This window comes from Rhipicephalus microplus, chromosome 1 (genome assembly GCF_043290135.1).
Source record: "Rhipicephalus microplus isolate Deutch F79 chromosome 1, USDA_Rmic, whole genome shotgun sequence".
NCBI lineage: Eukaryota > Metazoa > Arthropoda > Arachnida > Ixodida > Ixodidae > Rhipicephalus > Rhipicephalus microplus.
Window position 1 is genome coordinate 263,627,922 of NC_134700.1, and position 20,215 is coordinate 263,648,136.

The 20,215-nt window shown below is 44.1% G+C and overlaps 2 protein-coding genes across 3 annotated transcripts in view; one reads left to right on the forward strand and one right to left on the reverse strand.

Moving 5' to 3' along the window:
* LOC142815306 (uncharacterized) overlaps window positions 1-6,350 on the forward strand; it is a 50,810-nt gene extending 44,460 nt beyond the window's left edge. For both annotated transcript variants that reach the window (XM_075894130.1, XM_075894131.1), the window contains exon 6: window positions 2,961-6,350. The gene's annotated coding sequence lies outside the window, so the exon portion shown is untranslated. The remainder of the gene's footprint in view (window positions 1-2,960) is intronic.
* A 3,665-nt stretch (window positions 6,351-10,015) lies between these two features.
* Window positions 10,016-20,215, reverse strand: part of LOC119164990 (corticotropin-releasing factor receptor 1) — a 181,937-nt gene continuing 171,737 nt past the window's right edge. Inside the window, exon 11 of the mRNA XM_075868576.1 lies at window positions 10,016-19,323. Within this exon, the coding sequence (XP_075724691.1) occupies window positions 19,036-19,323 (288 nt within the window). The 3' untranslated portion in view covers window positions 10,016-19,035. The remainder of the gene's footprint in view (window positions 19,324-20,215) is intronic.

A 20,215-nucleotide genomic window follows, 5' to 3' on the forward strand; every position in this document is an offset into this window, starting at 1 on the left:
CACAGAGGCAAAGCTGCTGGTGAGGATCGGGTAACATCAGATCTGCTGAAAGATGGAGGACAGATTGTGTTAGAAAAACTAGCCACTCTATTTACGAGGTGTCTCCTGACGGGAAAAGTACCAGAGTCTTGGAAGAACGCTAACATCATCTTAATACATAAGAAAGGACATGACAAGGACTTGAAGAATTACAGGCCGATCAGCTTGCTCTCTGTAGTATACAAGCTATTTACAAAGGTAATTGGTAGCAGAGTAAAGAAAACATTAGAATTCAATTAAACAAAGGAACAAGCCGGATTTACAACAGGCTACTCAACAATTGACCACATTCATACTATCAATCAGGTAATAGAGAAATGCTCAGAGTATAACCAACCACTATACATAGCCTTCATAGATTACGAGAAGGCGTTTGATTCAGTAGAAATATCAGCCGTCATGCAGACACTGCGGAATCAGAGCGTAGCTGAAATATATATAAAAATTCAGGAAGAAATCTACAGGGGATCAACTGCTACCATAGTGCTTCATAAAGAAAGCAACAGAATACCAATAAAGAAGGGTGTAAGGCAGGGGGACACAATCTCCCCAATGCTATTCACTGCGTGCTTACAGGACGTTTTCAGAAGCCTAGAATGGGAACAGTTAGGGATAAGAGTTAATGGAGAGTACCTCAGTGACCTGCGCTTCGCCGATGACATTGCATTGCTGAGTAACTCAGGGGACGAATTGCAACTCATGATTACGGAGTTAGACAAGGAGAGCAGAAAGGTGGGTCTTAAAATTAATCTGCAGAAAACGAAAGTAATGTACAACAACCTCGGAAAGGAGCAGCGCTTTGCGATAGGTAATAGTGCACTTGAAGTTGTAAAAGACTATGTCTACTTAGGGCAGGTAATAACCGCATAGCCTAAGAACGAGATTGAAGTAACTAAAAGAATAAGAATGGGGTGGAGCACATTCAGTAGGCACTCTCAATTTCTGACAAGTAGATTGCCACTGTCCCTCAAGAGGAAAGTATATAACAGCTGTATCTTGCCGGTACTTAGCTACGGAGCAGAAACTTGGAGACTCACAAAGAGGGTTCAACTTAAATTGAGGACGACGCAGCGAGCAATGGAAAGAAAAATGGTAGGTGTAACCTTAAGAGACAAGAAGAGAGCAGAGTGGATTAGGGGACAAACGGGAGTTAAGGATATCATAGCTGCAATAAAGAAGAGGAAATGGACATGAGCCGGGCATGTAGCACGTAGACAAGATAACCGCTGTTCATTAAGGGTCACCAACTGGATTCCCAGAGAAGGGAAGCGGGGTAGGGGGAGACAGAAGGTTAGGTGGGCAGATGAGATTAAGAAGTTTGCGGGTATAAATTGGCAACAGCAAGCACAGGACCGGGTTAACTGGCGGAACATGGGAGAGGCCTTTGTCCTGCAGTGGACGTAGACAGGCTGATGATGATGATGATGATGCCTTATAGCGACTGAAGGGACATTACAGATGCTTGAAGTAACAAACGTGTTAGAGTATCGCTTTGTTCAGATCTCCTCCCAGGTCAGGGGAAGTGCATATATAGGAAGCTCACTTAGAAAAATAACTGGGAATAACTGCGCAATATCCGCGCTGATATTTGCAGTTGTTACACGGTGCATTGCTTATGTGCCTTTTGATTTCTTATTTTAGTATGGTGTATTTTCTGCTCCCTATTTCATGTTCATTACAAGCTAACCATTCAACCTAGTTCATAAATGTCGACCCACATTCGTGGGAGACGTTCTGGCGTCGGTTTAGACTTGGGTTCTGGGTATCCTCGCTAGTGAACACATATAATGTTAACACTATTTTCCTCGTTTTTTTAGTTACTCTTCCCCTTTTATTAGTGCAGGGTAACAGACGGCGAGCGCCTTTGAATTTCCTTAGCTTACATCACCCCTCCCCCCCTTACCCGCAAAAATTTTCTGAGGGTTATTGAGCCAATTGTCCAAACTAAGTTTTTGCACTTGCTTTTCTATCATGCAACAACACTGGTGTGGCTGCTTATAACAAAACATTTTACAAAATAATACTTTCGTACTTAGCAAAAGTTCGTCTTCTTTTCATTGATCATTGTATGTGGACTTTGTCATGCATGAAAGTAACATTGCGCATGCGAACTTAATGTTTAACGAATGGTATGTTTCCACGCTGGCCTTGGTATCAGTTTAAATAAGGCCTACATCATTTCATGAGTGAGGTTGAACAGCCTACGAAATGAGACATAACGTGCTGCGCATGCAAAGGTGTACGTGGGATCAGTATACTCCGTATACAGTGGTATACAAGCACCTGTAATCAGCAGACTAGCTGTGCGTGCAAGTTTAATCAAAGCGTGTACTAGAGACTTTCTTTTCATAACCTATGCTTGAATTCTCCGATAGCTTAAGTAGTGCAATGAGAAAAAAAAAAAACATCCCATATAGGCGTGAAGGCGTCGTGGCTCCATGGGATGGACAGGCCTACTGTGAATGAAAGTACGGAATACTTCTGTGCAGGCATCTCTACAAAAGCAAATATATGGCAATCAGTAATCGAAGAAACGAATGAGACAGTAAGTCACATAAGAGGGGATGGTTTTTTTTTCTACTGTCTTTACTACAGCATAGTGAGCTTCCGTGATTTCCAGCTAAACACACGGGTCGGAGACGGAAGTGAACAAATGACACTCTTCGTTTGTCTTTTTTCTGTCCGAATGTAGTGCAAGTACCGTTATTGAAGGCAAAAGGCTCGAGCGTAATGCTATGAAATAGTCGGCTACACGCCTCCTGAACTACGTAGGCGAATTCGTGCCTGCCTCCTGGATGACAAAACAGAATTGTCCCGGAGGAAAAGAAGTGAGACAGGAGAAACTTATACGGTTCAGTCAAGTTGCTTCCGATACGCGTGAACCACGCCTCCCAACAATCGTTGCTTGTCTCCGCCAACAGATCAGAAGACGGATCCACGCGCTCACTCATTGTCGCGCCATCGTCGCACTTCGGGGTGGCTGACACTGGTCCGCTTTCGGCGCCAGGACTGGACGTGTTTCCGGAAAGGAGGAGAATCCGGAAGGGGCCTTCGCAAGGAGCAAATGCGGAACTCGGGAAAAGTGGAAGTCGGTGTCTCCCAACCTGGTCTTCTGGCCGGAGAAGAATTCGTTTCGCCCGTTTTTATTGTCTTTTCTACCATCCTCTTGTTGTTTATTTGGTGATGAAAGCGAAGGCTGTGATCAAGGACGTGAGTTGTCTCGAGTGCATGTGGCGTCGTCGCATTATGTAGCATCTAGTTCCAACAGAATCAAAAATCTGTTGTAACACCGCATGAGAGAGCAATCGTACAAGAAAACGGTGTACCGGTCACAGGGACTTGCCTCAGTCATAGCTCGATGTATGCTCACTTCGTATGCTCCCTGATAAACTATTGTTGATAGTGACACCATGGTGTATATGGGTAAAAGAATAGGAAAACAAGAGAAAAATATATTGTTGCTTTGGCAGCAAAGTGTTTAGATACGCTTCTAGAATTAAACAAAAATCACAGTTAACGAAGGCATATATAACGAATTGCGATGGTTCGATCGTCTTCATGTTGTCAGTGATGGTTGCCCCTATCTCATGTTGTGTGCGTCTTTCGGGGGCTCGGAAATAGCAAAAAATGAGAGGATTAGTGAGTTTGCTATTGAAGAGATTGGCTCTACGCAATCAGGTACAACGCATTAGTGAATCAACTATGAATGTACTTAGGCGCTTATCACATCGTTTGTACAATAATTACTGTGTGAAATCGTTGAATTTTATAACGCTAAACTTGATTTGGTATGACACGTTAATTTTTCTAGGGGAGAAGGGGGAGGGTATTGGGTTTTCTTTGCTATATGACTGCTGTATGCAGATTGTCATAACACAACATTATCTGTGTTTTTTTCTAATCTTCTGAATTTGCAGTATACCTGCAGTGACGCCATTCGTGTTTTGTGTGGTGGCCACTGTAGGAGGCCGACGTGTGTGATTTGTACGAGCGACCTTCCTTCTCGACTTTCTTCCCGCCAGTTTTCCTCCTTGCGTTTACGACGAAACATGCTGCTGTCTCCTCCAGTTTTGAAGCGTCACAGTGTTCCCAGAATCGCGCGCCGAAAGTGGTGACGTGGCTGTATCGCAGTTGTTCCCACGTGGGTTCGCAACGAAGTGTCTGGGTCTGGCCGTGTGTGTTGTTTCTCTAAGAGTGGAGTGTAGTGATTTTTTCTTTGACGAATTCAAGACCTAACGCTATCGCCGCTTGCCCTGTTAAGCATGGCAGCAGTGTTAACGATGTGGCATCGCTACATGAAGTGAGCCTTTTTCTTTGTAAACTTAAACAAAAAGAAACAGCGTGGACACACATCTACATGAAACAACGAGCCAATATTTTACTTCATTACAAACATACGATTTACAGAAAGCCACATTTCGGCTCTGTGAATTTAGGAGCAAATTTATTCTGATGGATGGCAAACCGAATATGGTTCTCACAAGGAACTAAAGAAAGTGCCTGGTTTCTCCTTCAGCTTCACTTTGTTTTTTTTCTGTTTTTGTTTGTCGGTCGGCGGCTCCTGGGGTTTTCCGTTTTTTTTGTTTTTTTCTTTCTCACAGCATTGACGCATGTAACTATCTCCACGTAACATACGCACAGATATATTCTCGCTCTCTTTTTGTTTTTGAATTGTTTAGTACGTGTCGTTTTAGTTCATTCATTCATACAGCTACTGAGTTTGGTCGTTGGCTTGGCAATGCTGCGCCACTTCCCGTCACTCTTCTCAGTCGTACCGAGCCCGATCTATCGAAGAAATGGTTGAGAAATTATGCTGAATTTCGTGTAGTATTTCTTTCTTTTTGTTGTTTTGTTTGTCCGAGGAGGTAATAAAAAGAACTTCTGAAGAGCCAATCGTTGTAGCCGTCATGCGTTTAAAAATTGGGACAAGTCGAAGGGAAGTTTCTTACGGACGTGTAGGCGTAAGAGAAAGAGAGAGAGAGGAGGAAGAAAAAGATGTTAAACGCGGAGTTGGGCCTTTCGTGACAGCTGCCTCTGCAGGATGGTTATTTCCTACATCGTTTGGCTGATGGAGGCTCAGGACATGTCGATGCAAGCTGCGCACATTCATTCAAATGCCTTTTGTCTCTCTTCCTCTCTTTCATTCTTGCGTTCTCCTACTCGCTTCCTTAAGCCGCACAGCGGTGCTCTATTTAGGGCTACAGAGAATAGCACCAAACTCTTTTTCCTAATCTACCACGCCACACTGCTCTTTAATTATACGTTCTAAGCCAAAAAAAAGACATAAAATGTCGATTCTGGTAACTCAGCTTATTCGCCTAAGAGCTTGTGACGCAAGAAAGTCAGTTAAGCGTGAAGCACGTTGACTGTTTTTTTATCCGTTACACGAAAGTTATCGCAACGAGTTATGCCTGCCGCTGACAGCGACCATGACATTCATGGCTCTTCTTTGCGTCCGCAACCTCACTCGCTTCAGGAGTCTTTTTTGTTGACCTCCTCGGGTTTCCCTCAACCCCTCCGGGTAGTCAGACGGAGAATAGGTAATATTAGTAATAAAAAAAAAGACAGGCGGTGTAAGACACGCCGCCATCTACTTCCTGGCATCTCACGTCGCTAGGTTAGCGTAGCGCTAGTCTTATCTCGTCCAGGCCGCGCCTTTCGCAACTGACGAATGCTGAAGTACCTCGCCCCGTGATTTCTTTGAGCTAGAGAGTAGGGCTAGCGACGTCAGACGCCAGGAAGCCAGCTAGCTGTACACCCGAAGCGTCCCTCTCCTCTAGCTCGTAGAAAAGACGGGTATCTCGGCGTTCGTCATTTGTGAAAGGCACCGAAGAGAACGTGTGCGAGTGTTTATTATTGAGCGAGCTCTCTTTCGCGAAGAAAGCTCTCTGTATTTATGCACGAGTGTTTGGAAAATGTGTGTGTGTGTGTGGGGGGAGAGTTTCACTTCTTTTGTGCGCGGGAAATCTTTCGGGATGCCTCGAAATCCGTCGCAGATCTCTTCCCTTCATTCTGTTCTCTCCTTCTTATGCTCCATTTCTTGCGCGACGCGCAGAATCAGCGGCCTGTTGTGGCGCTGGCAGGTTTTATTAATGAGAGATCCCTTGCTTGAGGATTCGGACAAAACTCGACAAACTTTCCTGTTTTCTAGAAATAACAAAAACAAAAGAATAGGAAAAAAGGGATTTTAAAATTGTGTACTACCTTTACGTGATTTGATTTCCAGAATACCTATTCTTTAATGGTCCCTTGATGTCTTTCCCGACGACTACTGTGTTGTGAGTTGCAAAAATAAATACATTTCCTTCCTACTTGTTGACAATGCGTTGTTTCTATTACATTAAAAGGCATGATGGACGTTGTGTTCTGGAACCGTCCGAGTGATAATTAGAATGAAGAGAGAATGAAATATGGAAGTCTAAAGATGCAAGCTTACTTCCAGTGCTTTGTGCGATATCGACCCAAGGGCACAGCTATCAAGCAGGACTACACTTATGCATTTCTTTTTTTCAGCTGTTTGACCTTCACTCATCTCACAACTCTCTATAAATTGTTATGTTTCTTTTTTATATTATTTTCATGAAGCAGACTGGTATAGTGAGAGGAAAATAAGTAATAGTACGACGCCATGGAGTCATTAATAATGGCTTGCACAAAAGATGGCTACGGACTCGGAAGCAATCTTGCGATATAAGTCTGCCGTGGGTTGTTATTAGGCGTGAATTTATTTACTTGACGTGCGCGAGGAACGCAGAGATGATCATTGTAAACTGTTCAGTAAAATTTAATAAAGTTTCTTGCAAATAAAATGTTGAAAATACGCGTCATCTCTGTTATAGGCGTCACAACATTTGGCAGGGCCAGCCTGACATTACACCGAGTATCGCTCATTGTCCGTGTTTGGAATGTTGCGGTGCGAGAACTCCATTAGTTATGCCACCAGCGCTGTCGAAGGACTACAATTCGTCTGTCCGAGCCAGCGAAAGGTCATTAGACACTTTTAGTTGGGCGTACGGAGAAGCTGCGTAAGCTGTGAAAGTAACGTTACGTACGCGGCAAGTGAAGCTTGCGACAACACATTGATGCGTTTCACTCAAATAGATAGGTGGTGTGCTTGATGCAACAGTTTGTAATGCTTATCAGCGCCACCAACGTTAAAGGTATGCTAGGTCCCACTACCGTGGTCTCAGTATTAACGTGGCCTCTGTGATCTGCGCGAAAAACGTCCTGACTGCCGGGTAAAGGCCACCAGCGTACAAGGCAATGTTTGCGTACGCCAATGTTTGCTTGCGTGTACATGCCAGCATCACCGAAGGGCTAATTCGTTTGTTCGATTGATAGAAACGACTGTGAAACACCAGTGTCGGGAGTTAGATGAGAAGAAGAACACAACTTTATTTTGAGGGAAGGGTTAAAAAAGGAGTAAAAAGGAGTAAAAAAGGAGCCTATTGGTTGGGGACCCAAGTCCAGGGCCCCACTGGCCTGTGCCGCTCACTTTACGTGACTCATAAGCGCTAATTGCACCTCTGGGTTTGAGTTGGAAGTGGTGCCTCCCACTGCTCCGGACTTCCTACCATGGTGTTGCCTAAAAAAAAAAAAAGATGTCAAATTATCTGGCTTTTGGGAACACTACCAAGAGATGTGATATAATGTTGGCAAACCACCGCACCACGGGCAATCGTCATGATACAACGCAGGATGTAATTTGCTGAGCCGTGATAAGTTTGAAAAGACCCCCGTATACACTTTGCTGAGATCCGCGGCAGAGATGTAGAAAATAGAAAAGTGGAGGCCAAACGGCAACACCGAAAGATAGACGCGCTGCGCTAAGAGGAGCAAGCGGTTGAAAAACAGTAGAAAAGAAACTATAGAGCAGGAAATAGGCGATCGCAAAACAAATCAGATAGCCAGAGGAAAAGAACAGAAAAAGATAGAAAATATCCATAAGCACGCGAAAAAAACTCCCAAGCATTTCCCCGAGGGTGAACATGGTTAAGTGCGAATACACGGGGTGATGCTATGAGGGGTATTTATTAATTCGCACTATTATATTTATTAATCACACTATGGTGCCTTTATGGTGTAATGGTTCCTGGGAATCGCAATTTGATCACACGGGGGAGTTTACGTTAACTCATTGGCGAATGCCAACTTTACTCCCCCTCACGACCCGCTCTCGACGGGAGACTGAGAGAGAAGGTGGGCGCGCGCAGCTGCAGCGAGCGAGGAGAGCGGAGGAGCGAGCGAAGGGAAAGGGGGTATAAGGCGCGTTACTGACACCGATATGGTAGAGCGTCGCGCTGCGGCCCGCCAAGTCCTCTTTCTTTTAAAGATAGAGAGAAGACTGCGGACGCCGCCGACGGCGGTGGATGGTTTGGGGTCGCTTATAAAGTGTATTCACACTTAAAAGAACAGAAAACAATAAAAAATATTCAATGAGCACGCGAAAAGAACACATTGTGACTGAAGAGAGTAGATAAACAAATATTAAGCAGCACGACAATAACACGTGCGAATCAATGCTGCACAAATCGTGCAGCTTTCACTTAGAGTTAAACTAGCTTAGACTTTTTTTTTTCATTTTAGCAGACGCATCGAAAACGACCAATATTGTATTTAAACCACAATATAGTTAAATATATCCATTCAATAATGTCGCAAGACGCTCTTGCCAATAAACTCGATGTCTACACACGGTGATTATGTGAGTCAAACGTGGTATCTTTCACGTCTTCCTGAAAATCAATTTCATCAGCGTAGTTGGAGCACGCTCGATTGCACCCACAGATCGATGAGACGTGCTGTCGTGGAAAACAAGTTATTTGTTCTGGTGACGTCGACTCTCAGACGCAATCGACGAGGGCTCCCAATGAACATCTTGGCGGCAGTTGCACGCACTTTCAGAAGGAGGCTTCTGTGATATCGATCGCAATTTGAAGCCACGAAACATAGGCCCCTTAAACAGGACGGAAGAAATTAGAGTGGCATAACCGAGGAGAACTATGCCGTGATTCCTGTACTTCGACGCCAAGCGATATGTGCCTCCAGGGTGGCACGTATTAGAGGACGCTCGTAAACTAGAGGCACATTCTCGACAATAGATTGGCATAGACTTGTTCCAGTGAAGTGCAATTAGTTGAGGCACGTTATTCCATGTTAACGTTACTTCATGTTTATCTATAGATGTTATCTTTGATACTGTAGTGTTATGTCTTTAAAGACGAGAGAAAAAACAAGGGTCACACTGATAAAGATTGCACTTGAACTATTGTCATATAGTGGAACATTTCTAACGAGAACTTCCATGTGCTATGCCGACCAGGTTTGCCATGGTTCGGTGCCCAGCCCAAGAGGACGAAGCCTGCCCACACGTCCTGAACCTTCACGATGGGACGCAGTCCTCTGCACGCGATGTTATAACACGTGCAGGAGGAGATGAACTTGTCGGATAGTGTACGGACAGGGATCGACTCGCAGGACACAGCAAACTGATCAAGGCGTCTTTCTTGGCTCGACCTTCTGTCTCATGGCAATCTATGCAGAGCTTAAGCATGCGGTCACCTAGACACAGCTGAAAATAACACTTATCCTAATTGCTCGACCTTCTGCCTCGTGGCAAACTATGCAGATCTCAAGCATTCACCTGGATACAGCTGAAAATAACACTTATTTTAATCCACTGCTGTATAACCGGATTTACGCGGAAATCTATAACATCAGCGTCTGTAAGGTCTGCCGGAGAGACAATCCCGATGTTTCCTCGGTGAGTTTGGAAGTCTTTCTGCAGTGTGCAGGTCGAAGCTCGCCGAACAACTCTGTGCAGTCTAGCAGGCCCGTGAAGCGACGGGGAGGCAAAGTCTTAACGTTGCGACAGGAGAGACTTGAGCCCGGGCCGTTAGTTTGCCGGACTATAAGTAAATTTCTGCCATCTGTGCCCGTGTAAAAAATAGAGTAACATAACAGAAGTTCGTACCGCTCTTAATTCAGCTTTCTGTTTATTGTTGAACATAATTGAAACACACACAAGAAAAATATTTCCTTTCTGCGCTGTCGCAGAGCTGTCGACGAGATATCACTGCAAATTAGCACTAAATACACAGCAGCTGTGTTATACATTGTGTTTATTTTTACATCGAAATAAGTTGCTTTTGTATACATGCACTTTTCACAACACTTTATGCACTGGCAGTTGGAACGAGCGTTCTTAAATCTCACGAATTGCGAAACTCGTCACAGATTTCATGTACCAGAATCTGAAAAAGGCAAGAAAAAATAAAAAATTGGGCATTATTCACATTTGCGATGCCACCTGTCAGTGGAGAAACACAAACTAATGACTGGCTTTTATGAGTGCTTTTGCATTGGGAAAGAACGCAAGTCACATGAAACAACCAGCCTGTTTGAATTTGTAGCATACTTTTTTTTCGCGTGCTTAATGCAGTGGTCCGACTTTCATTAAAAGTCTTCAACTTGAACAATGCAACGCTGTGCTGTCTTTTTGGTGGCTCTGCCCAGGTGGCGCGCCGGTTAGATAACCTGTGGATTCCCCGACAGAGTTTCACAATGTGCTCAATCGAGGAATTCTCGTTCCAACTGCACGTCGAATGACGTGGGTGGGTAAATCAGTGGGAATGAACAGCGATAGGCATTAGACAAAACTGTAATGACAAATATACCCTTCAACATGCGTACGTATGCTTCAGTGGCACGACCTGAGTTGAGCTTGTCGTATTTCTACAAAACACTATCGTATATCTGTGCAATATGTACAAGTTAGATTATATTTGTGGTGTTGACACAGTAGGGCAATCACATGTGGGCGTCAGGCCACTTGAAGTGACGGACGTTTGGGGGCGATAATGTAAAAATTGTACAGTGAGAAAGAAGCGAGACAGCTGTAAGAGTAAGACAAACTGTTAAACATTTTTTTTTGCAATTATAGCACACAAGGTCCCTATCATTGCACTTATTATACGACATACCATGCTCTTCTACACAACTGAGGATCAGTTTCTTGGATGGTGAGATAAAGGGATCGATCGTACTGAACAGTTATACTTGATTTTACCACGAGGTATTCTCTTGAACCTCCAAAAACACACACAGTAGATTGATACATATTATGTAAATAAGAGAAATATACTAACAATATGAGCAGACCAAAATGGAGGTCGTTGCGTACCAGTGTTGAAATGTGCTGCAATTGACATCGAAACCATCGTGAGAGCACAACAAAACACGACACACATAAAGAGACAGACGAGGACAGATGCAAACTGCCAACTGGCTTTATTCAAGGAAGATCGACACCTCTATATATCAACAACCTTCGCAGGGGCGCCGCCACAACAACCACAAAAATTTCAACCAGACAAGGCCGTATTGCAATTTCTTTCTTGTCTGGTTAAAATTCTTGTGATTGTTGTGGCAGTGCCCCTGCGAAGGTTGTTGATATATAGAGGTGTCGATCTTCCTTGAATAAAGCCAGTTGGTAGTTTGCGCCTGTCCTCGTCTGTCTCTTTCTGCGTGTCGTATTGTGTCGCGCTGTCGCCATGGTTTCTATGTCAAAGCATCAACTCGCCCAACAGTCAACTCTCTTGGAGTAGTATAACTGCCAACTGTTTAGCTGGCTTTACAGTACAAGATAGCGGCGGCTGCACTTTCGATTGAGGCGGAAATGTTGTAGGCCCGTGTGCTCAGATTTGGGTGCACGTTAAAGAACCCCAGGTGGTCTAAATTTCCGGAGTCCTCCACTACGGCGTCTCTCATAATCATATAGTGGTTTTGGGACGTTAAACCCCACATATCAATCAATTAGAGTACAAGATAGATAATTTTATGTGTTCGTTTTTTATTAAGTTGTGAAACGCATAAAAATACCAGTGTACATAGTGGTTCCATATCCAGCCATTATATTTTGTTACCCACCATTAACAAACAGCAAACACCAAAAGAAAAGGCTTGCATTATGTCTTTTGGCGTCTTTATGAAGCAGCGCAAGTACACGTGCGCTTGTAGACACGGATGAATGGACATCCTAGGGCGACAACATTCGGGGACACCTTCACGCGCGATCTCGCGTCACTATAGCTGGTTGGCACCGGATGCGATGTTGTTTACAGAAGCGACATCTTTCCTGGCTAAATGCCAAGAGCGCTGTTTTGTAGCGCAGCGCTGCGAATACGTTCTCTTGAGCATGACAATTTATTTGACGCTCGTAACACCAAAGCTTGTTGCGAAATGTACGTATATATCTAAATACATTATCGGCCGATTGCACCTTCGAGAATCTTGTCAGGGTAGCCAGCCGGTCTAAGAACTGGCTAACCTCCCTGTCTTTCCGCTTAAACTTTCTTCCTCCTCCTTGACTGAGCGCAGAGCTTCTCAGCAATCTTGTAAGTATTCCGAATATTGCAAATTCTTTCTTTTTTTTCTCTCTTTTCGACGTAGTTGTGATGACCTTCTACTATATTTACACCATTTTTGCTTCATTGGCGCTTGACCGCTGCTAACCGATTTTATGATCTAGTGACAGCTGTTGCCCAATGAAACTTTCCTCTGTCTGTGATTTCTGTTGTTAACTGCAAGGTATTCGAATAATCTGGTGGAATCAAATGTAAAGAGCTATAAAGCGTTATGAAGGCAACAATCTTGCAACCCTCGCCGAGATTGGAAATGGGCTCAGTCTAATAAATTGCTCACCTCACCTGCATTCTGTTTTACTTAAATTGGAAGCGTTAGCGCGCTGTGTTTCCTGATTTGGGAAGTGCTGCGGTAGTTTCAAAAGATGTATACATGCCCGAATATGCCACTTCCATCTATATAAACGCTGCCTTGTTTCAAAAGAAATCAAAAGAAATGAATTCCTGTTTTAGACTTGCCACTTTTTGGCACTCTTTAATCGACAGGCGTGTTTTTTTTTCTTTTTTTATTTTCTGGGCGAATGAGCACCGCTGATCGCGTGCCCGAGGCACCTTTCTGTCTTCAGACGGAGCCGGCGCTTCCTTTCCCTCGAGAGAATTGCCGTTTGGCCTTTAATGTTTGGTAATGAACAAAATCAATCTCTAATGCTAGTCTTTCGGAAAGCACCCGCGAGTAACCGACAGGAACGGGTCAATAGCAATCTGTCTCGGCTCCATATGGCTCAATAAGACAGCCTGTGTCGACACGAAGACCTATCGAACATTGGCGCGCCAGCTACAAGTGACCTGCGTGTTTCGTATACTTTCGAACATTTTCTTTTTCCTTTCACCAAGCGCGAGTGTCGGAGTGAAATAGCACGACATCGATGAGAATGGTACTTCGATAATTTGCCGGAACTGCTCGTAGCTTATCGAATCACGCGCCATCGCCTTGGAACGGGCTCGAGGAAGGCACTCAGCAACAAGGTGCAAAGGTGTGCCTCGAATAGAGAGCGGTGTTTATTGAGCAGTGACATTTACTCTTTCAAATAACTTGTCTTTTCATGATGTTAGCGCTTTTAACGTGGCACTTCTTCTTGCGCTGGTAAACTAAACAGGGTGGCTGCTACAGTGAAAAATAGCTTGAGCTAAAAAAAAAGAAAACGTAACAGGATTTTCATATTTGTAAGTACAACGACTCGTATGAAAACCATGGAAAGGCAGCGGCGACGCCCCGTTTACCATTGCGATCATCAAGCTAGCTAGAGGGAAAACCTACAGCTACCATCTATATCTCCCATGGCTCAGAATGCTTCCACGTTTGTCATCACCGGCTGTGACTGACGCAGTTTCTCCAGCCGAATTAAGGCCTGATATTCGAGCGAGAATTGAAGGACGAGGGAGTAACAGCTGCAGTTTTAGAATACACGGAAGCGCTCTGAAGCCCACTCCAAACCAAGAACCTTCAAGTTCAAACCAGTGCCAACAGAAGCGCGAGGACCTTTTCAGTGTGGCGAAATGCCGAGCTCGTAAAATGATGCAATAATTTGTGTACCGATATCAAGTGCATTTCGAAAATTGTTTTAATGTGACATGCAATGCTTCATTTTACGAAATGGGCGATAAACGTTTTCATTTGCTCTGTGAATTAAGTAAGATGATATTAGGGATACTTTCTTACAGTGCTGCGCAGTACTTACTCAATCGTCAGCGGGTTTGGCAACCAGTTTATGTTGATGGTTTTCTAATTATTCATCTCTATCATGCCATTACAGAAGGGCAGTGTCAAACAAGCCCTGTATACCTTGGTTTGTTCACCTGCCTGTTGTCACATACTGCGCCTCCACAACAAAAGTAATAGAGAGAGAAAAAGAGAAATCGGTTATGTACTTGACACCTGAAACTTCCTAGGGAAATCCGTAAGCCAGAAACTTGCTCTAAGATGGGTGTTTGACCGTCGTCTCTTAAAGACACCATCGGTTTTTACGTAAAACCCTTTTCGACTCTTCACCATTGTCGGCATCCTAACAAGTTCCAGAGCGAAGTTTCTTCGTGTTGGTAGTCAACGTCATTTACGTAGGTAACAACTAACTTACGCAATAGAGCAATCATTTTTTTAGAAAATTTCGCTATTGTCTCGTTTCTTAAGCGCACGCTGCTTTGACAAAACAACCCAAAGATCCAACAATGTGAGCTCGTCTCTTGTTACGAAAATGTCATCATTACCCGCATAAATCTCCCAGCTGTGTTATTGAAGTTCTGGCAAGGCGCATAATAAAATGGCTTTTCTGACTATAAAAGCTGCCTTGTTAAGTAATCAAACAGCGATTAAGGCCGCTTAAGTAGCCCGCTGTCATTATTAAAGTACGAAGCGCTTCTTGTTGCGCGAAAAGTATAAGTGTGCGGTGAGAGGAAATCCAACACCTGTAGTCGTACTTGTGAGGTCAAGCCTGGCCAGTAAATCCAAAGTAATTGTCTGCCTTGTTTTAGCTTTATATGTAATTTATTCACACAAAAATGCGCCGTGTTCAAAAATGGTGGCAGAACGGGCGTGTTGAGAAAAGGAACGCACGTGTTGAACCGGAAGTGAGAAGACGAGAGCTGTTTTTTTCGCTCGATTGGTGTTGCGCAAGTTAAACAAGTGGCAAGTATATGTAACAGTCTGATCTGCTCAGGTTCTGTAGTTAACAATTGAGTGTTTACTGAGTACGTATTTCATTGATGCCACGTCACGTAACAAGTAGGGGGCAAACACCTCTGTTAATAGGTGAAGTTCATCACGTATGACAAACAATAGGACGGTCAGAAAGGTTCAGAGATTCAGGGTAATATAGACTAGACTATCCAGCTACGAAACAGTGCAACATTTTAACACGCCTTAAGAATGACCTTGAGTTATATGTATCTTGGCATGGTGCTCTGTGGAGAGTTTGTTCTCACGTGTGCGTAGCAGTTAGGATTGACAAAAAGGGTAGGCGACTTACGGAGTATTTACACGGGGTTTACACGTATACACAGCTGTCACCATACGAGAAAAATAGAGGTGCGTGATATAATTACAAGTGAATACTTCGCGAACCATGAAAATCGAATAAGCGTTTCACTGAATCTGTACAGGCATGGGAGTTGACAACAATACGAGGCCATATAGTTCACCTTTCATCACGAAAACACAAGAAACCGCGCATCAGGTTCACACACTGCTATTATCTACTCCACATATGTACATACATATTCAGTGAAAATAGCGGCCTATGTATACGTACATTCTTCTCGAGTACAGATGTAAAATTCACATCTTTCAATGAAGATAATTTGCATTAATACAAGCAATACCTTGACCATTTGGAGTATAGGTTTCTGAGCTTCGCACAAGGGTGGCCGGTTATAAAGCGTGGTTACACGACTGAAGGAAAAAAAAAAGTGAAATTGTGCTAAGATGAGAAAAAAAAACTCTTCTAAGCATGCTATCAGTTGTGCAGAAGGGTGCCGTGCAACGCGCTGTGCCACTTGGAGATGAAATAAGGAAAGGGCATGATCGATCTTTCTTACTACCACGCGTTCCTCGCGCATAACAAGCATCACAGTAAGGAATTATGGGCCCGAACCTAATGACTTCACACTGACGAGCATATATTCGTACATTAAAGATGACTCAGGTGCTCAGTAAGAAGTGTGGTGCACAGCTTCACTCCGCTTCGTGCCATATAAAAAGAGCAGCCGGTGGTGGTTGGTGCTTTAAGCAGCTGAAAAAATAACCACGTAGCGATTAAAACACGCCACAATTCGACAACTCGCTCAAACTGCTACTCAAGTAAATGCGGTTCTTTTTTCTTCCTTTGGTAAGTAAGAAATAACGGCAGGTTTCATCCAAGCATTCATGCCGACGTTGCCAGTAGGTTTATCGAAAGCTTTCTGCTGTGACGTCACCGTTTTGTGTAGTTAGTCATGTGTCATTTCCCAAAAGTTACTGATAAATTCGCTTTAATTTTCCCGAGTAAGAGCCCTTTGGGTCCACTCGATGTGACAAAATGGGTGTCACTTGTTGCAAACGAAATAGCCGCCCGAAAGCTTCCTGGCTGCAAGCGCACGTTCCCGGCTGCGAATAGATCGACCTGCCGTTAGCAGCAGTGGTTCGTGACTCGAGCCGGAAATCTTGGTTGTTTCGGCAGCACATTACGAGCAGGACGTCACGCATTGTGAAACTTAACGCCACTGTCGATATTGGCTGCACCGCCTTGCCTGTAGCAGATATACAGCCATTCACGTCATTCGTCCGTTTTTTGAACATTGTGTAAGATTAACTTTCTAGCAATAAAGGGAATTGAACGGCATAGCAATAGGCCAAGGAACTGTTCGGGACATAAATTCAAGACTTAAGCAGTAGAGTGTTTACAACTGCCAGCGTACGGCATCGAGCCATAATATCGAGGCTGAATGTATAGAAGAGAAGTTATATGGAAGAGTATGCGATTTGAAAGATGTAGCGCAGTCAGAGGTTATTGAGTGTAGCCGGTGGAATTGGTTATCATACAACAGGACGAAATCGAGTTAAAAGAGGTGGAAAGTCTATGCACTTCAAGCACTTTGTTTGAAAACGAATCTCTTGCGCGGTTGAGCAATCGAATTGTTCCACTTACATTAGGAAAACTAGTTGGACCGTTCTATTCGCAATTCGCTGCGGTTTAAGATACTGTTCTTACACTGTCAAGTCACATGGCACATAACGATGATAAGCAACACAAACAAGATCAGTTATGCATATAATTCCAGAAGGGCACACTGTTTTTTCTGGCAATAATGAAAAACTGAACATATGCTTTTCAACCACCCGACTTTTTCAATGCTGCTTAAATCTTAGTGGAGGGCTCATTAGAAATCAGGTGGCATGGTTGAACAAATTAGACAAGCAGAGTTTAGTATATCAAAAAGATTAAGGCTATGCAATATTCAATGCTCTGAAATTTTCAAAAAAAGAGGAGGAGGATGACACTTGAGCACGCCTCAAAAGTAGTAAATACGAATTTTAGGTGATAATTCGAGAATTCAAGATTGCTACTACGACATGCTATGCAGGGCCCACTATGTAGAGGGAAGCTTTATAGACAAAAACCGAAATTCACTTGGCGCACAAAGGTATTCTCGCGAAAACTTTGCTTAAATGCTACGAAAAACAGTTCTGAACACAGCAACCAGTTTGTCTACAGCTATCTGACGCCTTTTCATCAACAGACAACCACATATAGAAACACAACATTTCTCGTCATCGTCATTCTCACACGACAAAGTTATTACAACGCTGCTTCATTCTTGCTGGGGGATATATCCTAGCCGTAGAAAAACTCTGCCATTCCTCCGACGGTCGCCTTTTGCAACAATGACGTCACATCTCGCAATCGCCATCGCACACAGCTTGTCTTGTTCAGCCAACAATAAGCTCCTTCACTTACCACAAGTCCCCAAAGGCAATAATTTCAAAACTGAGATTCTAGGTCAGCGCTGTGATCATGCGTGTATATGTGCCCGTGCCTGCCATTTCTACCGATGTTTAGTGTGGGAATATGGCTGCACTTTATGTGTAGCGTTATTTGTCAGTATATAGGTGTCATTGTGTTATGTCACGTTATATGAACAGTGTAGCGTTGTGTGCCTGGACTGTATTTTGTGTCGTCCTTAGGGTCAATCTTTGAATGCAGTTTGTGCTTATCTGAATTTCTACGTCTTAGCTGACAAGCTGTCACTAGGAGTGATATTATATAGTTTCATATTCATAAATCTGATATTTATACCCCTACTGTCTGTGGAAAGATGTAGCCGGAGCTACATAAATGTGCCAACATTTCCTAATCAACACATAGCAATAAATATATAGGCTGCGTGACATGCTCGGCAACATGTCAAAAAGGAACTATTGTCTGTTCCGGGGTGAGTAGACAAATCTTCTTCGGCAACTTGCGCATGGAGACAAACATATTCTACGGCCATTGGACAACTTGTCGACAAGATGGACACTGAGCAGTTGGCTGTTCAATATCCGTCGTGTCTGTGAAAGAATCTCTCTAGTCATGAGATACCGAAGACATGAAACACTCGCAAAAAGCGTCCAGTACGGCACGCAACACGATCCTTTCGCACCACACATTGTATCGCGCATCTATGCTGGGAAAAAGAGGAGTTTCTGCGCCGACGCGTCGGTAGAGTTTTTTCTTTCTTTCACTTCGGGAGCATGAATGTCTCATTGGTCTTGCGTTGATGTGGGCAGGATTTGTGTAAATGTCCCTGTGTCTCCGGTTGCACTGAATTGATTGAATGGAAAGAAAACCCGACACGTCCTTAGTAGGAACCACCTGCGTCGCCACCTGCCTCGCGGACACATTTGCAGAGTAGAAGAGCTATGTTTTTCCACTGCTGCGTCTGTAGAAGCTTTCCTGGTCTGGTCATGAATTTGATAGGAATGGTGCTTCATAAGGCCTTCTGATGACCGAAAGGGTGCCCGGTGAGGCGCCGACGGAATACCCTGCCATGCTTGGTCTTATTACCAGAGGGGCGAGTAACCGGCTGGACCCTGGCTCTGTCTCTATCGGCGTTGGCCGCTTTAGAAGTAACAGTTGCGCTCCCACTTGATGGTAGGCTGCGCATGCGACGGGGCGACGATGGAGGCGAGCGTCTCAACCTCGACCTCCGAGTAGCGGCGAGCAGGTCCCAAAGCCTTGCGCATGGGGGCCACCTTGTGTCCGACAATGTGCGGGTGAAGGTCCGGCGCCAGCGAGCTGGCCTCGCAGTAGGTCGAGTAGCTCTGCGACAGGCCTCGGCCGCGGGAGTAGCGGTTAGGGTTGCGCCTGATCATCGCCTGCATGTATGCGTTGCGCACCGCAGTCTGCACCTGCAAGCAAAAAGGACAACGATAGGGCGATGTAAGTGATGCATTAAATATATTGCTCCGCTTGAATAAGGCGTTACTCTGCGACGCGAGTTTCTAGTTTTAGAAGAGTAGGCACTCAGAAAACGTTGTTAGAAAATATATTCGCGATATTAGGAGCAATACAAATGGCATATTCTGCCACGTGATGGAGCATGATAGCAAAAGCACTTAAGAACAAAAATATCTGCACATTTTACTCCGTAGTTTTTACGAACCGAGCAATAATAAATACTCCTTGATGCGAGACGTACTGCTTGCGCCAATAAAAAAAACAAAGTAGACATAAAATGAAGAAAAAAAAAACATCCTTAAGAGCGTAGTCTGCTTTCTTTGTAGGAGGCCTCTCACAATATATTTCTTCCTCACCTTTTATTTGTATGTGCAAAGTTGCAACGCATGTAGAGTGATTGCGTCAGCTATAATGCTTCATTCTCCAAGGCTCCGAAGTTTGGTAAGTTTTAGATATTTTGATGTCCTCCCAAACCGAATGTAGCCAGCAAGTACACGAAGTTGCATTTCTAAACTGGCCACTTCAACGCTCCTCCCCACATATCTCTCTGTCGTTTATTTCATCGAAGGCATCCTTGCGCAACCTTTACGTCTCAGGAAGTGATAGCTTCGTGTTTAATGTCCAGCAGTTCTTCACCCGCAGTAAGAGGAAGTAAAAGGGAAACATTTCGATAATAAAAGACGCAGCAAAAGCAAAGGCAAGTGCACATCAGTGGCAATGATACGCACTGGGACACGTTCAAATAAGAAGAATTGCCGACTCCTATGAAGTCCGAGTTTCTCTGCCAGAGCGCTCAAACCACGTCGCCGGCACAATGAAACGAAGTCAAGTGTGCTTCATTTT